Here is a 23,694-nt window from a genome sequence, read left to right as displayed (position 1 = left end):
TAGAAAGGTAAGAATTAAGAGACCAGGTTCAAATCCCCACTCATCCATGAAACTCACTGGGTGGCCTTGGGCCAGACACTCACTCTAGCTTAACCTGCCTCACAGGGTTGTTGTGATAAAATGAAAGGGATCATATACAGTTCTCTAAGTTCTTGTAATAAAAATAATAAAACTTACATTCTGGCCAGGGGTTGCCTTGCTAAAAGGATTTCTGAAGCTGTTTGCTTACTTTGATTTTGCTTAGAATTGGTGGAAAAGAATTTGTGGGGGGAGGATTTTAACAATTGCTTCTTTGTTAGGTGTTGACAACTATGGTTTAGTACTGGTTGGTAATAATTTGTATTGGCCCAAGAGCTCGACATACAGCTTCCTCAAATGCCCTCTGTGTGGTTATATCTGGAGCAGGAAAGAATTCTCAGACAGTAAATACGTTGGTACTATTGCCGACACACCTTATACATTACAGTAATGGAGCACAGCTGTACCTGTATTAGAGAGAGAGAGAGAATATAAAATAAATAGCATTGTGGGAAAGGTGAATATGCTCAAGCTACTCTTTCCTTCTCCAAAGCCACGTGCTCAACTCTGATCACTAGGAATTTTTGCATTGCCACAATAAGCCAGACTTTGCAGAGTCATTAGCAGCACTTCTGATTAAATTTTTTTTTGAACCATGAAGTTGCTGAGATGTAGATCTTTCAGCGATAGCTACCATGAAGTGGGATGGTCGTTTTCATGCCAGCACCAAGTGCAGGACAGTTTTGAATGCTGTTGCAAGTTTAGCTATGTGAGTGTGCTCACATTGGCATGTAAAAAAACCGAATAATGTGCATTTCTGTGCATGGCCCCTGTATATACATGACTGCTTTCATGTGTGGCAACACTGCTGGAGTTAGCAAGGATTTTATCAAATCCACAATTGCTCTGCCATGAGAGGGCCAAGGAAATAGGCCCCCAGTGGGCTCCAATGAGTGAGGTTTTGCAGGCTCTTCAAATAAAAGCGGAGGTGTATATCACTCCGATTATTAATGAATGGTGAGCAGTCTCTATAGGCAGAGCATTTAGGTCCATTAGAAGATGAAGAATATACTCAGCTAAGCATTAGGAATTGCATGAAAAAATGTTGCCTGAAACAAGCCTTGCCCATTTTCATTTCTCTCGCAGATGTAGGAGAAGCTTTTATAAATGGAAATAAACCTATCCAAGCCACAGCTTCCATTTCTCACAGGCCTCATTTGAGCCAGGGGGTTTGAATAAAATATCATTTTCTCATGATAATATGCAGTGCATATTGTTTCATCTGTCATTAGTGTGTGGGAATCGATAATCAGCTTGCAACAAAGTTGAACTAGGGCAAAATTTGTCCTGACATCCGGAAGATTCATACGGAAGCCACCAGGATATAAAATATGCCTTTTGCTGAACTAGAAGCCACAAAGTGCAGAACTTTATTCTGTGGAAAATAAACCTAAAGGAAAATAATCTGCCATGCTTTCTTGCACTGGTTTGAAGGGAGATTGACTGGGGTGGGTGTGGGGTATTAGTGCTAATGCATCTTTTCTTTGTTACAGCCTCAGCCTGCCATATTTATGTGTCATGTTTGTGCTGTGGTTTACTCTGTTCTCTCTTTCCCTTCTCTCCTGTGCCCTCCTCATGTTCCCCTTCCCTGTACTTGGCGCTGCACTCTCTGAAGTACGTCCAACCTCAGGTACTGTACCACCTGGCAGAGTTTACAGGCATGGGGCAATGTGAACTCTTAGGCTTGTCTCTTGGGGATGCTGGCATTCTCTAAGCATGCACCATGTTAACCCTTTCAATGGGAAAAAAATGAAACTTTTAGAGGGACATGGTGGATATCACTCCTCCTCCTGAACAGGTCCATTCAAAGGGTTGAACATAATGTTTGAGCTGCTGCTGTGCATGTGTGCATGACAGGCTTCTGCTGATTTTTTGCTGTTGCTGTTTCTGAAAACACTGAGATACAGAAAAGTTGGATCTGTTTAGGAACAATGGGGAGAAAACAGCAGGCTGGCTGGTGAATGAAAAACTCAGCCCAGTACACTGTGGAATGTAACAGAAGGCCTCTTGTCTGTGCTGTTTTCTCCACCTTCTGCAACCACACGTGCTACCTTCTGGCAAATCAGCGATAGGACAGTTGTTGCATCATGGGAAGGGGGAGATCTTTTCCAGGGGGAAATCTTGAGGTGTCAGATATAGCACACAGTCATTAGATTGTCTGTCTCTGCTCTATATCATTGTGCACAAGTGAGGGGATTTTTTTTTACTTTTAAGAAAAGATTCTCACCAAACTGATTTCTCTGTGACCTAAAACATGAGATTTGCTCCTTCAAGAACATCATTTCTGCCACTATAAAACTTTGCCCATTGTGTCCTGTTTCTGAAAACATGCCATTCTGGAAGAGCCTCGGTTTCCAGATGTGTCATGAAAAGGCCCACATGTTTCCTTGTGGTGGCATTTTCCTCTTGAGACATTGTCATGACATCTGGGGAGGAGGTGTTTCACCTTGCTCTGAAGAATGGGATTCTTTGTCTAAGTGCATTGGCTGCAGGATTGAGAGTTGGTTTTCAGATGCAATACAATTCTACTTTCCTCAAATTTAGGGTATTTCTGCTAGACCATCCAAAGTGTACTACAGAATCTCTTTGTTGGCACATGCAGGAGACTATGTGCTGATCAGATTAAAGGAGCTCTCTCTTCACCACTGGAGGGAATACTGGAGACTGAATGAAGGCACATGTCCTCATGCACTGTGTCCCCAGTGCCCTAGGTTTGCTCTTTATAAGGCAAGAAGGGAGAGGCATTGGTAGGAGACAAAACCCAGAGAAATGGAGAAAGAAAATGCATATTAAAGGCCTTGGTGCTCTAGATTCTAAAGAAGAAATTGAATCCCCTCCTCTTGAACTTACAGGTTCTGTTTTCACAGAAAGGGAGAGAGAACTACTCCATGTGAAATGGTTCATCTAGAAGAATCATTTTTCATTGAGCTTGAACAATTAGGATCCCTGTTGCATTTGGTGGTTCTCCTTCTTATAAATATGTTTGCTTGTCTCATTTTGTTGCAACTATTTGTTTAATTGATATTACTTTGCAAACCTAATTTCCCCATGTAAAGCTCCTCCCTCCCCCACCTTTTACTGTATGTTTAGCCCTAACATATAAAGGGTAACAGATAGATCCCTTTTCAATCTACTTAAAGAATCAAAATACATGATTGCTGGTGTATGATACCATACAAATTAGGCTTACAGGATTTGAAAGGGCTTGTCAAAGATATTTTGTGGCCTTAGGTGAATTAAAATGTTCGTCCATCACCCTATGTCTTAATGTATGTTGAGCAGAATAACAGTAGCACATTTAATGACCAATAATTGACTGGAAAACTGTTTTCTTATTTTTGTGTTTAGTGCCTGACTTCTTTACTCTTCTCTCTGAAGTGTCTACACTTTACACATAAGTTACTGAGGGTATCATCCCCAGTGACTTTAACCCTGAACAACTAATGATGATCAGAAGGCTCCTGAAATGCAGGGGGTATGATCTAGCCCAGTGTTTCTCAACATTTTTGGAGTCATGGACCAGTACATTTATTCATGCACAGGTTCCCGGACCAGTAGTTAGTAAAGGGGTCACCCCCCTTGCCCCCAACCCCACCCTCAGACCCCCCCCCCCAAAAACAATTTTGGGTCAGCAGGAGCCGCCGCCACCACCGGGAGCTTTCTGGAGCTCATTTCTAGGCAGGCGGCCTTCACTGCTGGATAATGTACATTTCGAGGAAGCAAAATGAACATTATCCAGCAGCGAGGGCTGCCTGCCTAGAAGTGAGCTCCAGAGAGCTTGCCTGGGCTCTGTGGATCCCGGGCCTTGCCCCTCTGCATGTGATGTCATGTGCAAAGGGGTTGGGGCCCAGGATTCACAGAGTCCAAAATGAACGTTCTCCAGCAGTGAGGGCTGCCTGGAAATGAGCTCTGGAGAGCTTCTGGTGGGGCAGCCCTTGCCGGCCCAACATTATTTTGGTGTGTGTGAGTTTTATTAGTGGTGCCTCACAGACTGGTACCCAACGCCTCTCAGACTGGCATTGGTCCGTGGACCAACAGTTGAGAAGCACTGATCTAGCCAGTTAGCTGCTAAGCTGCCTCTCTCTGATTCCTTCAAAAGTATGGGCCTCTGTTTTTCCAAGACATTTACATAGCTGAGGCACGTATCCCTGGGATTTTGGTACATCAGGTGGTTGTCTAGCTTGTCTCCATTGATGGGATGGTCTTTGGGTTTGATAGCCAACCATTATTTCTGATAGCCAACAAGGATCAGCTTTCTGTTCTACAGAGGCAAAAAAAAGTGTGCCTCTCTTTGTTCCTGCTTCTTGGCAAGGGGCATTTGATGAGGAGAAGGGGTAGCCAGGGTGTGTGTGTGTTTGTGACAACTCTTCCCTTCCAACTCATGACACTGATGCTGTGGCCCAGCAAGATGCAGCCTGGTGCCATTTTGAAAAGGACAGCGTATGCTTCCCTTTGTTTGTGACTTTTTAAAAACATGTACTCCTGTGGCAAATTATACTGAAGACTCTGCCTGCTGGTCACCACAGTTGAATTTCTCATTGTCATTGGTGACCTGACTGCTGTATTTGTGAGCCACCAATTGTAGCTAAACTCCTAGTTGCACAACACCAAGAAAATCTGAATACTATTCTGGCTAAATTTGTGTACATGTAGAATTAACAATCCTCTGTGACCAGGTTCTGTCTTCCCCCTGGCCAGTTTTTCTGTTTTGTTTTCTTTTTGTTCCTGGATACCGGGGTAGGCACCCTTGGCTCTCCAGCTGTTGTTGAACGACAACTCCCATCATTCCCAAGCACAAAAAATCATGGTTGGGGATGATAGGAGTTGTAGTTCAACAACAGCTGGAGAGCCACGGGTGCCTGCCCTGTAACTTGGACAATCACATTGTGTTTTCTTAGCTTGCTTATTTCAGTCATGGTGGTTCCAGTGTGGGGTTTTTTTTAAAATTTTTGGTATTGTTTCATAAAGTCAGATGCATCCATCTGTGGAAAAAGAATAATCAAGCTTTTTTATTTCAAAAGAGATATACAAATAGAATTGTGTACTGTTTACTTTTTAAAGACTCATACAGATAAGTTTGTCTTATTTAGATGCATCCATGGGGATCTTGTAAACACTGCAAAAATGTGCATTTGATTTAGATCACACAGAGGGATTCAGAATATAATTAATGTTAACAAATGAAAATTCCCCCTGACACCTGTGCTGCTTTAGTTTGGAATACAGCCACCACACATGTGCTTCCTTTGCTGCACATGTATTGTGTTAGTCAGAACGTCAGTCAGTATCTTGCCTAAATGCAACATATCTGGCCCAAAAGAATGTCATTCTAATGCTGCATATGTTTAAATTATCATCCAATATGCGTCTTTGTACTGCAACTCCTAAAGGGTAAATGCATGAGTAGACTGGCCCTATCCACCCCCAGCACAGTACCTCCAGTGACTGTTGCTGGTGTCTATCTTATGTTTCTTTTTAGATTGTGAGATGTTTGGGGACAGGGATCCATCTCGTTTATTTATTATTTCTCTATGTAAACCGCCCTCAGCCATTTTTGGAAGGGCAGTATAGAAATCAAATAAATACATACATAAAATAGACAATGAGGTCTTTCATATGATCTCCGGTAGCCCCTGTGAAGAGCTCTGGGGAAAGCAGGAATACACCTACCCTGGCAGATGAGCACTGGCCACCCTCCATTCCACCCTCCGTGCACCCACACAAGCGGTGGCGTGACAACAGCAGAAGCTGGGAGTGGGAGGATGTCCCCCTCCCGCATCCAAGGGTGCCCCATGCTATGAATGCGGCAGCTGCTCTCATTAGAATAGCCACTCCTTCCCCCCACCCCAGCTCACTGCCAGAAATAGCGGTAGGCCCGGGGGAAGCTATTTCAGCCAGTGGCAATTGCCCAGATGATTGCTGGCCGAGGTTAAGATTTATCATTCAACATCATCAACTTCATAAGAACAGCTGGATCAGGCCCAAGGCCCACCTAGTCCAGCATCCCGTTTCGCACAGTGGCCCACCAGATGCTGCTGGAAGCCACAGGCAAGAGTTGCGAGCATGCCCTCTCTCCTGCTGTTACTCCCCCGCAACTGGTACCCAGAGGCACCCCGCCCCCGAGGCTGGAGGTAGCCTACAGCCCTCTGACTAGTAGCCGTCAATAGACCTCTCCTCCATGAAGTTATCCAAACCCAACTTCAGAATTCATCAGTATGCTCTGAGAAAAATGGCCTGTTAGTATTCTCCTGTAAGGGATGATTGTCACACCAGCTAAGGGTAAAGTTCTGTCACTCTTTTTGTTGCACTGTAGAACCACTGAATAACAGAGGAAAGCCTTGACTCTTCCTCCAGAGAGGAGCAAATTCTGTTCTAAAAGAACTTATCCTAAAATCGTAGAAGGGTTGGAACTAGCAGCACTCTCCAACAAATGTTTAGAATTTATTTATTGTGCGCCCTAGAAGCATTATTTTTATTTATTTATTTTACATATATCTATTCTGCATTTCTGGGTGGTTTACAATTAAAACCATGTAAACATTAAAATCAATTAAACAATTAAAGTCATTTAAACATTATAACCATTAACATTAAAGTCATTTAAAACCCAACACTAAAAGCATTAAAACTATAAATCTAATTAAAAGCCTGGGTGAATAAATTTCTTCAGTGCCTTTTAAAATATTGCCAGAGATGGGGAGGCTCTTATTTCAACAGGGAGTGCATTCCAAAGCCCAGGGGCAGCAACAGAGAAGGCCTATCGCCAAGTAGCCACCAGAGAAGCTGCTGGCAACTGCAGATGAACCTCTCCAGACGATCTTAATGGGCAATGAGGCTCATGGTGAAGAAGACGTTCTCTTAAATACCCAGGGCCTATGCTGTTTGGGGCTCTATGGGTTATAACCAGCACCTTGTATTTTGCCGGGAAACTTATCGGCAGCCTGTCTAGCTCTTTCAACACAGGAGTAACATGGTCTCTCCCAGATGACCCAGAGACCAACCTGGCTGCCACATTCTGTACCAACTGCAGTTTCCAGACTACGTGCAAAGGCAGCCTCACATAGAGCGTATGGTAGTAGTCCAGCCTGGAGGTTACCAGCATATGTACCACCATTCTGAGATTGTTCATCTCAAGAAATGGATGCAGCTGACTTATCAGCCAAAGCTGATAAGTAGCACCTTTGGCCACCGTCTCAACCTGGGACACCAGGGAGAGGTTCAGATCCAGAAGGACCACCAGTACCTGTTCCTTCTGGGGGAGCATGACCCCATCCATAACCAACAGATCAAAATAGTCTCCCAAGTTCCAACCTCTGCACAATAAGTATCTCTGTTTTATCTGGATTCAGTCTGTTTATTTTCCCTCATCCAGTCCATCACCACCTCCAGGAAGGCATTTAGAGAGGTTATTCCTTCTTCTGTTGATGTTGATTTGAGTGTCATCATCATATTGATAACACCCTGCACCATCCTGCACTCCCTCAGAGAAGCATTTATAATCTCTACCAGGCCCACTATAACCATCTCCCTGCCAGATAGTATAAGCCATGTCGGACAAGGATCAAGAGGGCAGGTGGTAGGCCACACCATTCCAAGCAACTTGTCCACATCCTCGGGAGTCACGAACTGAAACTGATCCAGGATCATCACATCAGAGGAGCTGCTGGACATCTTGGCATCAGACTCTGTAACAGTTGTGGAGTATGAATCTAAGTTGGCCTGAATGCGAGAGATTTTGTCCACAAAAAGCTCATTTAAAACATCACAGCGAGTAATAGTTGGTTCCAAGTACTGATTCAAGGGGAAGGGGCACACACTAGCCCCTTCACAACCCTGAACAACTCTGTTGGACATAAACTTGCAGGTGTGATACGAGTGGAAAATAATATCTTTGCCGCATGTATTTTCAGATACGCTCTATGTAATAATCTGTCGGATTCAAGTCGAATCTTTCTCCACTTGCGCTCTAGTCATCTGCCTTGCTGCTTCAGCCCCCTTAGTTCTTCCTTATAGCAAGGGGCCAGTTTTGAAGAAGGTTGGAGAGGACACTTAGAGCAATTCACCACTGCCCTAGTGAGTTGGTCGTTCCAGTTCTCCACCAGAGTGTTGACAGGGTTACCGGTGGAGCCAACATTAAACCCATCCAAGACTTCTTAGAATCCTATTGAATCCAATAACCTTCTCGGGCAGACCACCTTAATGGAACCCTCACCCCTGCTGAGGTGGGATGTGGTCATGAGTCCAACCTTAACCAAATGGTGGTCTGTCCATGACAGTGGGGAAATCACAGAGTCCCCACCCATGGAACACCACCCTGATCAGAGTGAAAGACCAGATCAAGTGTGTGACCAGTAATATGAGTCTGTCCTGAGACCAGTTGAGTTAGGCCCATAGTTGTCATGGCCGCTATGAACTCCTGAGTTACTCCAAACAAATTGGTTCCAAAGTGAACATTGAAGTCCCCCACCACCACAAGCTTGGGAGACTACAATGCCAAGCCTGAGACCAAGCCAGTCAGCTCAGTTAGGGACCCTGTTGGGCAGCAGTGTGATCGGTACACCAACAGAAATCCCAGTCTATACATGGTCCCCAAACTTAAGTACACATATTCAGCATGGTCAGACACTTCGACAGGGATCCTGGCAAGGGAGATGTTATTCTTATAAACCACAGCCACTCCACCTTCCCACCCACATCCCCTCCCCTGCTCCTCAACAGAGTACCCTGCAGGGAGAAGCTGGGACCAGACTGGGCCACCAGCATCTCCAACCAAGTCTCTGTGATACATACCAGGTCAGCCTCTTCATCCAGAATCAGATCATGGATGATTTCAGGTTCATTCTGGACTGACCTGGCATTACAAAGGAGCAAGGTAAGGCTCTTTGGGTCATTAGCACTGCTTTCCAAGGTCAAAGAGCTGACAGGACAGCCAGAAGGGTAAACAGCAATTAAGTTTCTGATTTTCCTTCCCCTGCAACTGCCTGCTGACCTGTCAATGTTATTTCTCCTATTCCCCACCACCACTGGAATAGCTGCCCCATAATCAGTGGATACACCCCCTGTCTCCACATCTCCAGACAGACCCAGCACATTAAAACTAAACTCACCCAGGATTTAAAACAGAAGACAAATTAAAATACCCACCCACTTTTACACACCCGCGAATAATCCTGAGGTGCCAGACAGCCTGGGCCTCACCCTCGTTATCCCCCGAAGTGGCTCCCCCAAAGGGAGCCACTGACTTGTGCTAAGCAGGATTGGACCCCAAAGAACTTGGAATACTGATTTGTTAAATTATGCTGCACATTATGCTTACCTATTAAAACAAGTTGCTTTGTCATGAAGAAACAAATTTCTAGAGAAATTATTCTAGATAATACATTATTTCCCTTCTTCCCATATGCAAATATGACAGATACATCTAAGTGCTTCAGTATTAAGAGCAGAAATTGACAAGGAAAGAAACATAAGTTGATTATTTCATCACCAGAACCATATTTCTGTCTCCAGATCTGCAGTATACTAAATTTCGCACTATCCAATCATTTATTGATTGGCTGACTTTATGTGGGCATCTTTGCAGTCATTAGATTTGGAGCAAATTAGTGGGTTCTTTCTCTTTCAGTTTCCTCCTGTTGCCAAAGTGGGGGCGAGGGGGGGGGGACCCTCTTGGAAATAGACTTGGCTTGCCATCAGAATTAATAAAATATTAATCCGGCTCTTCCAAAGCCTATTTGCGCTAGACACACTCTCTGGGAAAGCAGTTGTAATCTAACAACCCATTAGAATCCTTCTCTGAATAATTAAATAATAGCATGAGTGCGTGTAGTAGTGTGTTTCCACAGCCCAGGGTAGCACTAGCCTTTTCTAAGTGTACACCCACCTTTTTAAGGACTTCATATGATGGAGGTGTTTGAATTGATTTAATGTTCTTCTGCCATATATGTAGGCTAAGCAGAAGGCTCTGCTTAAAACAAATGGCAGCAAATCAGCCATTCACAATGGAAGTATGCTGAAGCCAATGGGGGAAATATTTTAGTCTCCCTGCCTGAATATTATACCACAGGCCTTAGAACATGGCATTTATTTGTGTGTGTGGTGGGGAGTGGGGAGGTTCAGGAGGCCAGGATGAAAAACTGCTGGATTAGATCTTATTAACAAATATGAAACCACATTACATCCCTCATGCCACTGTTAGTTTGTCTTTAGAGTGCCATTTGAGTATTTTTAGCTTCTGTATAAAAGAAAAATGATTAAAGTGGAACATAGTTGTGGGATTCATCACTCCTAGCCTCGTTTTTAAAAAGTAGCCAACTAGGATTACTGCAAATACTGATGCACGGCCCCCAAATTTTGTGCTCTTAGCTAATGAAAGCAGGCTGCATTTTGTATCCATGTGTAGAGTTTGCAACAGTAAGTGAAGTATCTTACTCTGGAGAGAATCATTAGTTTTGATTAGTTGCTAGTGAGGGTCCCTTGGTTTCATTTACTTCTAGTAATCCATTCGAATGCTGCACATCTGTTGTGCGTCTCAGACTCTTTTAGCCAAAGTCCTATATTGTAGCCATTAAGCACCATCTCATAGCACCAATCCAGGCCATTTTGTTTCATAGATTGTGAGAACAGCCTCTCTCAAGTACGGTGGCCAATCTGCCTCTTACTAGTACCTGAGTCTCTGACACGAATACAAATTTATTTATTTGGTATTTATGTATAACTATACTTCTGCCTGTCTTCCAGGCTGGTAGACTCCCCACCCAAGGGAGTGGACAATATAAAAGCAACAACAGAAACAAAACTAAAACAAGCTAAACCCATAAGCCAAAAACCAGATAAACAGTTTGGCAGCCAAAAAAAAAATTCACAGAACACTCAGAATTAAGCCCAAAGGCTTGTTGGGGGCGAGGCGGGCGGTGGGGGGCAGGGGTAGGCAGGAAGTCAAACAGGGGTGTTATGGAGGGGGGATGTGCAGGGACAGAGCACCGGTACCTCTTAGCTTCTCTGGCTGTTGGGGTGGGCATGGCCATGGGTGCTGTCATGGAGAGCACCTGCACTTCTGAATTTGGAACTACATCACTGGACAAAAACACACCTTCCAAGGGAAGGTATTCCAAGTACCATGACTGAGAAAGCCCTATCTTGTCTGTCCATTCACAGGACTGACACTGGTGCAATGCGGAGGAAAGGCTCCAGTGTTGACCTGAATGCACAGACCGGTTTACATGGGAGGAGGTGCTCCTTAGGACATGTACCATCCCAGCAAAGAATGTTAGCATCCCAATAATATTAATAACTTTGGAATAACAGCTTCCGAACAGATTGACATGTGTGAATGTTGTGGGATTCATTCGGAAGGAATTTTAATTACAAAACGACTTTTAAGAGTCAACCAACACATCTTTATTGCATATGGCTGTGTAGCTGGGGGGAAACTTCTGAGCAATAATTGCAGAGGCAGCCATATTGGAACTGGTGGCCATTTTGGATTTCTGGGCAAACATGGTAGTGGCTCAATATCTATACATTTCCTCCGTACCACATTTCCTATGTGTATGCAAAATGTTTATTTTAGAAAGCGCTTCTTTCAGCCTCATTTTATAGGTATTGCCACTCAGCTATAGTTCTTGCTGCAGGGTAGGCTGTGCAGAGCAGTGATTACATGAAGGAGGGATAATGCTCTCTTTTCATTTTTCTGACTTGTACAATTCTTTAGGAAATCATTTAGGCAGATATTCAAGCTTCCGGTTTTCCAGAAGCACAGCTATGTCTTGCAATTACATTTCTTTCAAATGTAGCTTTAAACATTGTGTGTGTGCGTGTGCGTGTGCATGTGCGTGGAAACTTGGTTTTATAGAAAGAGGTAAACCAGTGGCTTCAGCTGACACCTCCTTGAAAAGCAGCCCCACATTTGAAGGCAAATAAACAGCACCTTGGAAATATTGGCCTTAAAATGCAGCTGGTGTCCTTGGCCATGCCTGTCACATGGACTCTTGTATGGCCAAATGTCTTTAGCATTGTATGTGGTGTTATGTCTGCAGATTGGGTTAGGCAAACAAACAAAAAATCAGATCTTCCATTCTACTGTTTCCAACTTCACTATCTCCAGTGAGAGTAAAATAAGTTATATCACCCAAGTGTGTTAGGATAGAGTTTCTAAGAGATCAGAATCCTCAAATCCTTGTGACACAATGAGGTTTATGGCTCAGGTGCTGTTGCTGCTGCTTCCAGTGCCACACACAGCTTGCCTTTACAACTTACTTAAGTGGCTGCTCATTGTCCATCACCCTTCACAGTATGTCTTTGTCACAAGGCTCTGCTCCCAAATCAAAGGATTCCTTTATCTTTAAGCCTGCAGTGCAGTCTCATTAAAGGGTTGGATTTCAAATGAGGAAACATTCCCCTCCTTCTCCTTTCTGTATTTAGCAGCTGAGCTTCCCTCTGACATTCTTGACACACATATCCTATTCAAAAGCAAATGAGAGCATACTTTTCATGCACCATTGCCATTGGGAAGATTAGACCTAAACCCCCCAAACCTGTGGGGCACCCCTCTGCTCCTGGTGATGTACTCAGCTTCCATGCTCCTCCATCTGGACCTTTTTATATTTCTCTTTATCTTCCTATTTCCGCAGCAGGGAATTTTCCAGCGTTTGTTAATCTGCCTCTTTGTCCCTCTAATCATGGGGTCAAGAGAGTCTGCATTTTTCTGCCCCTTAATCTCTGTGGCAGGATGGCTTGGTTCGTTTCCATTTTACAGTAAATTTCCAGCAATTATAGTATTGCTATATGGGGAAATGCTTGACTATCAAGTAAGAGGTTGCCGGTTCGAATCCCCACTGGTACACCTATGTGTACAGCAGCAGCGATGTAGGAAGATGCTGAAAGGCATCATCTCATATTGCACGGGAGATGTCAATGGTAAACCCCTTCTGTATTCTACCAAAGAAAACCACAGGGCTCTGTGGTCACCAGGAATCAAGATCGACTCGAAGGCACACTTTACCTTTATACCATGTTACTATGAATTGCAATTGTGCTGTTCCAAGTTGATCATTCTAGCGCAGGGATTCTCAAACTTGGGTCCTCAGGTGTTATTGGACTTCAACTCCCATAATCCCCAGCCTCAGTGGCCTTTCGTTGGGGATTATGGGAGTTGAAGTCCAATAACACCTGAGGACCCAAGTTTGAGAATCACTGTTCTAGCGGATCTACTGTTCTTTTTCTGCTTATACAAAATACTTTGTGTGGCTCCTGTTGGATAGAGTTGGGAAGAGTGGCTCAGTCTGGCATCAGAATCACATCCTAAGATGCAGGAGCCCCTTCATCAGCCCCTTCTAATGACTGAAATGGTACAAGGGTTTGAGGTTGAACCACCATGATTAAATCAGTGTCATTTATACACCTACTCTCTTCACAGTTCAGCCTTGAGAGACAAGGAGGCTATTCTCACGACTGCAGAAAATTGGGCTAGCCTCTGCTAGCCCGATTTCCTGTAATCGTGAGAACCACCGGGCAACCCGCTCAAGTATCCCTCCCCTAAAACCGGGTTTGTGGAACGAGCGTTCCGCAAACCCGATTTTCAAGATCGTGAGTAGTGGTTCCCCTAAAACCCAGATTTAGGGGAGGGATACTTGAGCGGGTTGCACGTTGGTTCTCATGCACAGCTCCCGGCGCCTCCCGGCTCCTGGGGTCTCTCCAGTATGCCCTGTGTGCTCGCGCAGGGCATACTGGAGCTTCCAGGGGCGCGCGGCCCCTGGACTCCCCAGACCCCGTCGGCTCTGTCACGGAGCCAGCAATCGTGTGGGTGGCCGATCTGGCCACCCAGGGCTCCAGCTTGCTCATGTGCGGGGAGAGCAGGCTTAGCCCGCTTTCCCCGCTCAACTTCGCAAACCAGGTTTCACTGATCGTGAGACCCGGCTCAATAAGTGCTCTGAGGGCAGGGCAACTCTGAACCAAACATCCACAGACTTCCTCCTCCTCCTTGTCCATTTCCTGTCTTACAGTGAGGTGCTTCGTCTGTTTAAGTCTTGGTTCCTTTACCAAAAAAAAAAGTATGCCCCCCTTATAGAAGTCCTCATTACTTTCCCTCCAGACAGCTACTTATCTCCAGACAGTTTTACAGGTCTATGTGAAAGGCATCATTTCATACTGCATGGGAAATGGCAATGGTAAACCCCTCCTGTATTCTACCAAAGACAACCACAGGGCTCTGTGGTCACCAGGAGTCAACACCCACTCGACGGCACACTTTATTACAGTTTTACAGGCCACAGCCTCTAATTTCAAGGTGATTCCCACCCTCTTTGAGATGTTTAGAAATGTTTTCTACAGGAATCATGGCTATCTATAACTATGCCACTAGGAACGTGGTTTCTGATATAAAGACAGTGGTCCCTATGGTAAGCATTTCTAAACATCTAGGACAAAATGTTCCCTAATTCACTTTGAAGGTTCTTCAGGCCATACCACACACCCAGCCCATGTATGAACTAACCCCAAGTGTCTTGTGATAACATCTTTTGAGGTCCTTTTGTTTTTATTCTGTTCTACAAGTGCCTATGTGGCAACCCTGAAGTTGTTTTGTGGTAGCAAGCACGAACTGTTCCCTTTGCTAAGCAAGGTCCACCCTGGTTTGCATTTGAATGGTAGAATACACGTGAGCACTGTACGATATTCCCCTTAGGGGACAGGGATGCTCTGGGAAGACCACCTGCATGTTTGCATGCAGAAAGTTCCAAGTTCCCTCCCTGGCATATCCAAGATAGGGCTGAGAGAGACTCCTGCCTGCAACCTTGGAGAAGCCGCTGCCAGTCTGTCTAGACAATACTAAGTTAGATGGACAAAGGGTATGACTTGGTATAAGGCAGCTTCTATGTTCCTATGTACCTCATTCACATGACACCCAGCAATCTTTCTGGCATTCTTCAAAGCTCTTATAGTAAACTAAGAAATCTGAAGTACATTGAAATGCACAGTGTAGTAGTTACATTTAGTCAGCAGTAGGCAAAGCTGTTTAATTTTGCTGTACAAATTCTCCTGTAGTCTTTAAAATGCGAGAAGTGAGAAATCCAGGCATATTTAACATTTTGAGATCTGTGCATCCATGCCCTGGTTGTAGGCTGATGGGAATCATCTGACTGAACTGTGGGGAGCAGGATGCTGGACTAGATGGCTGCTTGGTCTGGTCTTGGTCAGGATGCTTTATATGTTTTTATGCATTATACACAGAAATTATGTAGATGCAGCTTTTCCCTAGCATGGGATGTAGTGATGGAGAAGATGTATCTGTTTAATTCCCACCTGTTATGCAGCTGGCTAAAGGCACCACTGGGGGAAGAAAAAGTAGAGATTTATGTATTACCCTATATTTAAGCTGTCACTCTTCTCCACTTCTAGGAACATTAACATTTAGTAATAAATAGACAAAGTCCATTAGAACAGCCCTGCTGGGTCAGGCCCAAGGCCTATCTAGTCCAGCATTTATATTGATTTATAGTTAGAACATGATCAGGGATTTGAGGGGATATATTAGGTTTTTACCTAAACTAAAAACATCCTCATGAGTGAAGACCTAATTGAGTGACTATTTTATTTTATTTTATTTTATTTTTTTCCTTTTCAAATGCTTGGCTCACAAATTATTGGCTCACCAAATATTTAGTCAGCAGTCACAATCAATGGTTGGGATTATCTTTGCCAATTCTTAACCCAGTGGGTTTTTTCTTAGAAAAGCCTACTTGAGGATAGATTCCTTCTTGAGACAGAAGCAGAACTTAATACGTGTAATGTTATTATAACTGACCCTTTGAAACAGCTATTGAGAAAAGGAAGATAACTCGGAATTGGTGCTTCAAAGATGAATTCAGTGTTTTGCAGCATGTATCTTGCAATCGCTATACATCAAGGTCTGCTGGGTGGTGGTGGTTCAACCCTGTATTTTTCTCATAGTGCCAAACTCTCTCTGAGCAAAGTGCTTGAGTACTTGTTTATCCGCTTTACTTACCAAGGGTAGATTTAAGTAAGTACTTAATTGCTTTATGTAGTTTTAGCTCTGGTCATTTTTTACGTTAGTTATTTGTATCAAAGACTATGGTTAAGGGAAATATGTGCGAATAGATTGCAAATATTTATGATGAATGCAGATTATTTTAGATATTCTTTGAGATACGAGTATGCCATGTTTCAAGTGCTTTCATTTGTACATAGGCTATTTTGAGACCTCCCAAGATCAAGTTGTTGCTCTTGCTAATGGGGGAGCTGCTGTAGGCTAGTTTCTGTATATATCAATTTACTCAGATTGTACCTGAGCAGTTTACTTCACATTTCCCACTTATTCTTCATTAGGAGCAGCTGCTGAGAGATGCTTGATAGCCTGTATTATATTGTGTACCAAGAGCAACTAATTTCAGATATCACAAAATAAGCCCTATACACCACGTATTAAAGAGCAAGTCACTGAAATTATGCCAAACTTAGGTTCTGGCCCACAAATAGTTAAATGTGTGCTTGACAGACATATTTTTGTGTCTGTTAACAGGGGTTGGCCATTAGGATTAATGATGACAACAACCACTGTTAACTATTTCTGTTAACCATCAACTAAACCCATTGATGATGCTAACAACCATTATGATCCCTTGGCTATTTTTAAAAAAGGGATTCTGAAAAGATATTGCAGCTTTGTCAGTCCATATCAATCTATTTTACCATTTGACTCAAGAACTACTTTTGACCTAGGAATTTCAAGAACTGCTTTTTAGCACCATACAGGAGTCGACACCGACTCAACGGCACACTTTACCTTTAAGAAATTCATGCCCAGTGAATGGCAAAGAGTACATGGGCATGATGCTTAAGTTGAGCAATTTTGAATAGTGAGTGGAATGGAATGCCTTAGGAGTGGAACTCATTTAACAGATCCTCGGGGCCTTAAGGACTGAGTAGTTCACTCAGTATCAAAAGGAAGTTGACTGTTGCCTGTGGAAGCCCATGGGCACATTGAACTAGTTTTTAAAGTGCCACAGCAATCAACTGCTGACAGTGACAGAATTGCTTGAAATCAATCAAATGATGATTGCAATAAATTGAGTGACAAATATCAGTAGCTTATAGTGACTGAAATCAATCGAATATGAAAAATAAGATGTTTAAAAACGTATATTCTTTGAAGCAGAGATACTAGGATTCCTCAGCTTATGATATACATTACATGTTCTCTGGATTTTCTTTACGTGTTTGATGTTTCTCTTGTCATCATACATCTACTCACATCTCTTAGAATGGTTGTCAGTTGCTGGGCTTTTGCATGATACTGTGAAATGTTATTACAGTGGCACTGTGTTTGCCATGATGCATTAAAGTGAATATATGTGATCTGGTGCTAGAATACAGTACTGAAGTGATGAGTGTACCATAGGCTTCTCTGTCTTACTCATTTTCTTTTTACTCAGAAATATTTACTGAATTATGTGGTGTTGGAACAAAGCAGCAGGAAGGTTCTGTACAGCTTGACCATTTGCATCTATCTCTAATATTTGTGATTTTAAATGTTGATCCACAGAAAGCTTTTTAATGGGCTAGTTTTATACATCTTTTGTTCAGGCTCCTTCAAAGACAAAATCCCATGTGTACATCCACCTCTGTGAACCTGTAGGTGCTCATGGAGAAAACGGGGGGAGAGGGCCCATCTTGGTTCCTCAGCAGCAGGGGAGCCATTTGTAGACTGGCCAGCTTTTGTGATTATCTCAAGTGTATTTAATTAATCTTTCAACTAAAATTTCATTTGTCATAGGAATCATGGGAACATCTGCTTTCATTTAATATAGTGGTAATTTTTCAACCTTCACTCTGTCAGAGAATAGCAAGATGACTCTAGAGGACCCTGAAGAGGTCAAATGCTAGATGGCAAATAAAGAGCCCTGTTTTAAAGCCAACTAATTATATATATTAAACTTTTGGGGACGGCAAGACTATGATACTAATGAAATCCCTCTCAAGAGCTAAACCTGTTAGGTTTGTTGTAACTAGAAAATTAGACTTGGGGTAGAATCTGTGCTGATTTGTGAAGGAGGGGGAGAGTTTGTCATAAATGTGTTTCTTCAAATTAGCAAATAAAAGTTATTATAAATAATTAGAATGAAAGGCCATTTCAGTCACCCCTTAAAAAGAAAATTTGGGCATATATCCTCCTCCCTTATTTCAGTTAAGACATCAGTACTGAAGTGGTTTTGAGGGCGGGGGGAAATAAGTTCAAGACACATCTTTACTGTGGCTTTTAAAAATACCAGCACTGATTTCAACTTAGCACTATCAGCAGTTCCTGTTGCTATAAGAAAAGTCATAATTTTTCTTCAAAGGTTTTCTTTCTCCTAGATCTGGATACAAACTAGAAGGGGAAATTATATTATATTTCTTCAGATTTGTGCAAGGAGCAGAGAGCTGGTATGCTGAAGCATTGAGGAGTCCCTATTGAAGCATTTTGGTGACATTATCTTATCCACCACTTAATCATTAGGCAAATGTCTGTAAGTAAAGATTAAGGTCATTCACACAACCTTTTGCTGGACCAAGGAAGGCGGGCAAGGGGGAGACTGGATAGCACCTACCTCCCGCCCCCTCCCCCGCCAGACAATCTAGCAGCGATCCCAGCTGTGCGGCTCACACACCTCCATGACTGGCGCTGCCACAAGCCGCAAGGCATTCGGAAAGCTAGGGAAATACGTCCTCTCCCCCAGATATCCCACAATGCACCGTGTGACGAGTGTAGTGCTTTGAGGGATTCCCCTGCAAGTCGGGCACTCTAGTCACCCAGCTCTGTGTCTGCTCAGGCTGCGTGCAGCCCGAGCATTCACGCAACCCTGTACCTGGCTAAAAGGGCACACTTATACCCTTCTACCCAGATAAAAGGTCAGGTAAAAATCCTGGGCTACGTAGGGAGGCAGTGCTAGGATCGGCCTCGATCCTGGCAGTTCACATGAGCAGCCCTACCCAGGTTGGGCTGCCCATGCCTGAGCAGGGCAGCCTGTGTGAACAGACTAATTTAGTTGATTCCTCTTCCTGATTTAATTGATTAGCAGTAGCACATACAATCTTAATCTTGTCATTTCATGAGTTTGAGCAAGCCAGCATAATTTTTCAAAATTCTACGATACTCAAGTAATAGGTCATCAAGTGGAGTGTTTTTCCCCCCTGGTACTTCCCACAAGTCCTTCATCTGATTTTTGTTTTCTAAGGAAGCCATGAATGTATGGGTTTCATGGTGAGAGAATGGTGGCGTTTGATAGCCAGTAGCAAATTTTATTCATGTTTCCCATGATCCAGCCAGGGGTTTCCAGATCTATTTTGCTTAGAGAGCAACAAACAAAAACCATCAAGGCTAGTAAGACTTTTCATAGGCAGGAGGGTCCATTTTCATTATGTAGCCTGACCTCTTGCTTAAACCCAGACCAACTCTTTTCACTCAGAGTTTACTAACAACAGACCCATTTACAGTGTCATTAGCCAAAAGCACTGTTCCTGTTCCCATTCATCTCCTTTGAGGGTTCAGGTCCTGACCCTGAGCAGATTGCTGGCAACGCAAAAGATGCCTTAAATTCCATCTTCAACATGTGCTGCCAAGAATGTTATCCAAGCATGCACCCATATAGCGTATAGCACTGATTCCATGGCAGGCCGGTCAATTCAAAACTGTTCAGTAACATTGAGATTTACTTCAGAACCATTTCAGGGGAATACAGTTCCCCAGCATGTGTGTATAAAGGTTACAAACACACCCTTCTCCTCCCCCACCCCCAATATATATAAAATACAGACGATGGCAGAAGAGTAAAATAGACTTTGCTTTTTTTTTAAATTGCTGGCCATGAAAACCTCATCTGAATGGAATGATTTGGAAGCTGCAAGATATAGAAATCAGTGTGATGTGCTCCCTTTTAGTGCAGAGCTTAAGAAAAAAATATGTTTGATCTGCACAAAGCTCTACTAGCAAGAAGCTGTCAGCTGAGAGATGCCCTAGCTATAGTTCAGGGCGTACTGCATTAATTTAATTTTGCTTTGCCTGGTCTATGACAAATTGGATCATTCTGTTTTGTTAAGCATTTTTAAATCTTATTGTCTATTTAAAAGACTTAGTTGCTTAAGGCTAAATGCTGCCATTTTAAGAATACAGATTTATCATATTGATGGCCCACTTTGTACAATACCCTTCCTACAAAAATGGGCATCTTGTGCTCTCGAGGAGAATTAAAATCCTGCAGAGTAGGCAGACATGGAATATTCATCTTCTCTTCGCATTTCTGCAGTATTTGAACCCTAAGCTGAAGTTCCAAATATATAAGGACTATTTCTCTTGATTTGAGTACTTCAAGCAAAATTCTTCACAAGAAGTGCATTGAGCAGATGTATTGGGGTTGCAAAATTCCACAGTTTGATACTGCCTCAAATTTCCTCTTTTAGAATATCCACTAATGGAGCAGACCTCTCAGGTGCTCCCATTCTGCAGAACATTTGAGCAGTTTACCTGCCTCCTTCACAAAGCTGTTGTATGGCCATACATGCAGCCCTGGGCAGCCAGCAACAAGGTGCACCTAACTAATCTCTCTAACCAATTTGTTTGCCTTATGAATAAGGCAGGGAGATGCCTGCCTCAGTTATAAGGCAAACAAAGTGGAAGAGGCAAGTTTCTCAGTCACCGGAAGTTCTTACCTGAGCAAAAGTGGAATCGTTATAGAATATCTTCTATAAGATGAGTTATAAATAATAAAATGAAAGGGGTGCTTTGTTGTAAAGGAAGCAAAGATTCTTGGTGTACACTTTCTAATATCAGAATATTTTAAAAATGGCTTGCACTATTAATAGCTTGCATTATTTTGAGGTATTCTGATGAATATTATTTCATATGTATTTTTGAAAACAAGCACATGCCTTAAATATACAACATGTAACTAAATAGAATCACACACACAATATGAATGTTTTCCTTAACTTGGAGGCATATGGCTTTGCAACCCCCTGAACAGCAATCCAAGCTGACATCCTTACTACTGAATTACTAGTGTAATAGGAGAAGTGCTTCATTAGTCAGGATGTCAGCCACAGGTAGCACATGTTTTTCTCTTAAATGTCTCAGTTACAGTTTCAGGAGTGTCTTGTTTTAGTCTGGGAAAGCTTTACTTGGTATATCAACAAACTGCTTCACATGAGAACCTGGCCTTACATCTTCCCAGCAAACGTGTGTTCCGTATTGTTCATTCCGATTATGCCTGTCTCTGCTCTTTGTAGTCATGAGAAGCTGGAGTACCTATAATGCCCTCACAACCAAGAGAGCAATTTGTTGAGTCAGTGAATAGAGGCTAAAAACAACCACAGGCTTGTGGGCAGCTATCTGTTTTAGGCCAAGATCTCCCACTTCCTGCTGCTTTTCTGCATGTTTACTCTGCGCTTCCCCATAGAATATTTTTTTGCATGTCTCTTTATTTGGGAGATTCCAAACCTCTCCCACATCTGCCCACTCTGTAGCTGAATTGCATAATTGTTGCTAGAAAAAGTCTGCCAAGGAAAGAAAATGAAACTCTGGCTTTGTGCTTTTTGCTGTTTGCTTGGTTGGTCTAGTCCCTGACTTTTTATGCATGTCTTGGTCCACTTTGCTTTCTCTTTCATGCATGTATAGCTTCAGGGAAAGGCAAAGCCAAAGGACAAGAAACATAAATACCTCTCAAAATGCAGTTTTTACACTTCCCTCTCCCAGTTCAAACGTGGCCGCCTTCAACAACAATTGATCAAACTACTACTACAGCCACTACAACTGTGGCCACTACCACCACCACCACTACAGAAGCTGCCACCACAGCCACCACAGAAGCTACAACCACCACCACCACCGAAGCTACAACCACTACAGAAGCTACCACCATAGAAGCTACCACCATTACAGAAGCAACTACCTTCACCACAATTGTTGCTAGCACAATAGCTACCACAATAGAGGATTCTGGTACTGCGTTTTCCTCTTTCCTTTATATTAGCTCTTTACACTATGCCTAGATATTTTCAAATACTTTATGCCTGCAATTAAGGCTTACCAGCAGGTTAGGGATGTTTTTTGAAACCATTTTGCAGAGATGTTCTTAGCACTATGGGAATTGCTTAGCAGCAAATGAAAAGAAATCCTTGGGTTGTGGATTCATATGCTCACTGTAGCTGTGATAAAGTTACTTCAGATTGAAGCTTCGGAATGCAGCCCATGTGCCTTAAAAGCCCAACTGCCATACAGAGCAGTCCTGAAGTTAATTCTGTAAGACAATATATTACAGACACCACCTATGCCCCGGAGTATCTGAGTTGATTGCTCCATAAATCCCTTTTTCAAATATGATATATGACTCGATGCCAGTCACTGACTACTGAGCATCACAAAATGATATTTTATTAATATTAACCCTCCTGCATAGCAATTACAGGGTGAATGCCAAAGTGGCATCTATTTTGCTTATGCACATGCCCGACCAAGGATTATATTTGACAACCACCCCCAAAATGATCTCTCCAAGGCACGTTTAATCTTGTTGGAAATGTAACTGAGCAACTTTGACCAAAATTCAGAGAATTCTCTAGACGTACATGAGGGATTAAATTTGCTTAGCAGGGCTTCTCCCTCCCTCACTCCAAAAATCCACAGCATAATCTTGTTGCCCTCCATTTCATGGGGGTAATATGGGGAAGGGCAGAAGGCTGATCTCAAGAGGAAGAGATGGGCATGTAGTTGTTTGGATCCCAGCCTCAGTTTGTAGTAATTAGCACAGTAGAACACTCTCAAACAGGGGAAACAATCCTTTTTCATCAATATCAAAAATAATGCCAAATAAAAATGTTGTTCTTAACTTGAAAAAGAAATAGGGACTCACTAATTGGGCGGGGGGGGATTCCTTGTGTAGAGGCAAGTGTAATTAGATATATGTTAAGTAGAATGTTGCAGACACCTTGAACTTAATGGGCTAAATAGGCTCTGATCCACAAAATATGTAAATGTGGCAAAAACAATTATCTGTTTAACTCAGTTACGGATCCACTTCAGGGCAGGGCAGGTACCATGCGTGTCTTTTTGTGCTAAACATTCTAGAAACAAAGGCTAAGATCTATAAGTTCTTAATGAGCAGCAGCTAAGGCTTGTAAATTATGAATTGTAATGATATTCTTAAGGCTTCTAGTTGCACACATACTCTGAAATGATCTCTTGGAAATAGGCACTGCTGCCCATTGTTGGACACTGCTTCTACTGATCTAGCACCGGGTAATAAAAACCCCAGCCAGGGTGGGGTCGGGGAACAGCAGCAACTTAGAGGTTGTCCAATTGTTCTTAAGAACATAGTAAGATCCCTTCTGGATCAAAGATCCATCATCCAGCATACTATTTCCAGCAAGTTGCATCCATATGCTTGCTCCTGAGAAGCCCAGGACATAAAAGCATTACCCCCCACCCCCCGTTACCTCTGGCAATTGCTGTTTATTCTGATTTATTCTGCCAAGGTTTCATACAGCCATCGTGTATGATGACTAATAACCAGTGTTAGACCTATCCTCCATGAATTTGTCTAACTCCCTTTTAGGCTCATTATCACA

General features: G+C 42.9%; 1 protein-coding gene across 22 annotated transcripts in view; it reads left to right on the top strand.

Moving 5' to 3' along the window:
• The window catches only part of NFASC (neurofascin), a 313,180-nt gene that overhangs the window by 251,038 nt on the left and 38,448 nt on the right, over positions 1-23,694 (top strand). For 11 of the 22 annotated variants that reach the window (XM_053248157.1, XM_053248160.1, XM_053248158.1 and 8 more), the window contains 2 exons: positions 1,694-1,708; positions 21,824-22,069. The exons of 7 other annotated variants lie outside the window; for them this stretch is intronic. In XM_053248157.1, the coding sequence (XP_053104132.1) occupies positions 1,694-1,708; positions 21,824-22,069 (261 nt within the window). The remainder of the gene's footprint in view (positions 1-1,693; positions 1,709-21,823; positions 22,070-23,694) is intronic. 4 more of the 22 variants (XM_053248165.1, XM_053248162.1, XM_053248167.1 and 1 more) reach the window with 1 other exon arrangement.

Source organism: Hemicordylus capensis, chromosome 4, assembly GCF_027244095.1.
Source record: "Hemicordylus capensis ecotype Gifberg chromosome 4, rHemCap1.1.pri, whole genome shotgun sequence".
Classification (NCBI taxonomy): Eukaryota; Metazoa; Chordata; class Lepidosauria; order Squamata; family Cordylidae; genus Hemicordylus; species Hemicordylus capensis.
The sequence above is the reverse complement of the archived record's forward strand: the minus strand, read 5'-3'. Positions and strand labels throughout refer to the sequence as shown.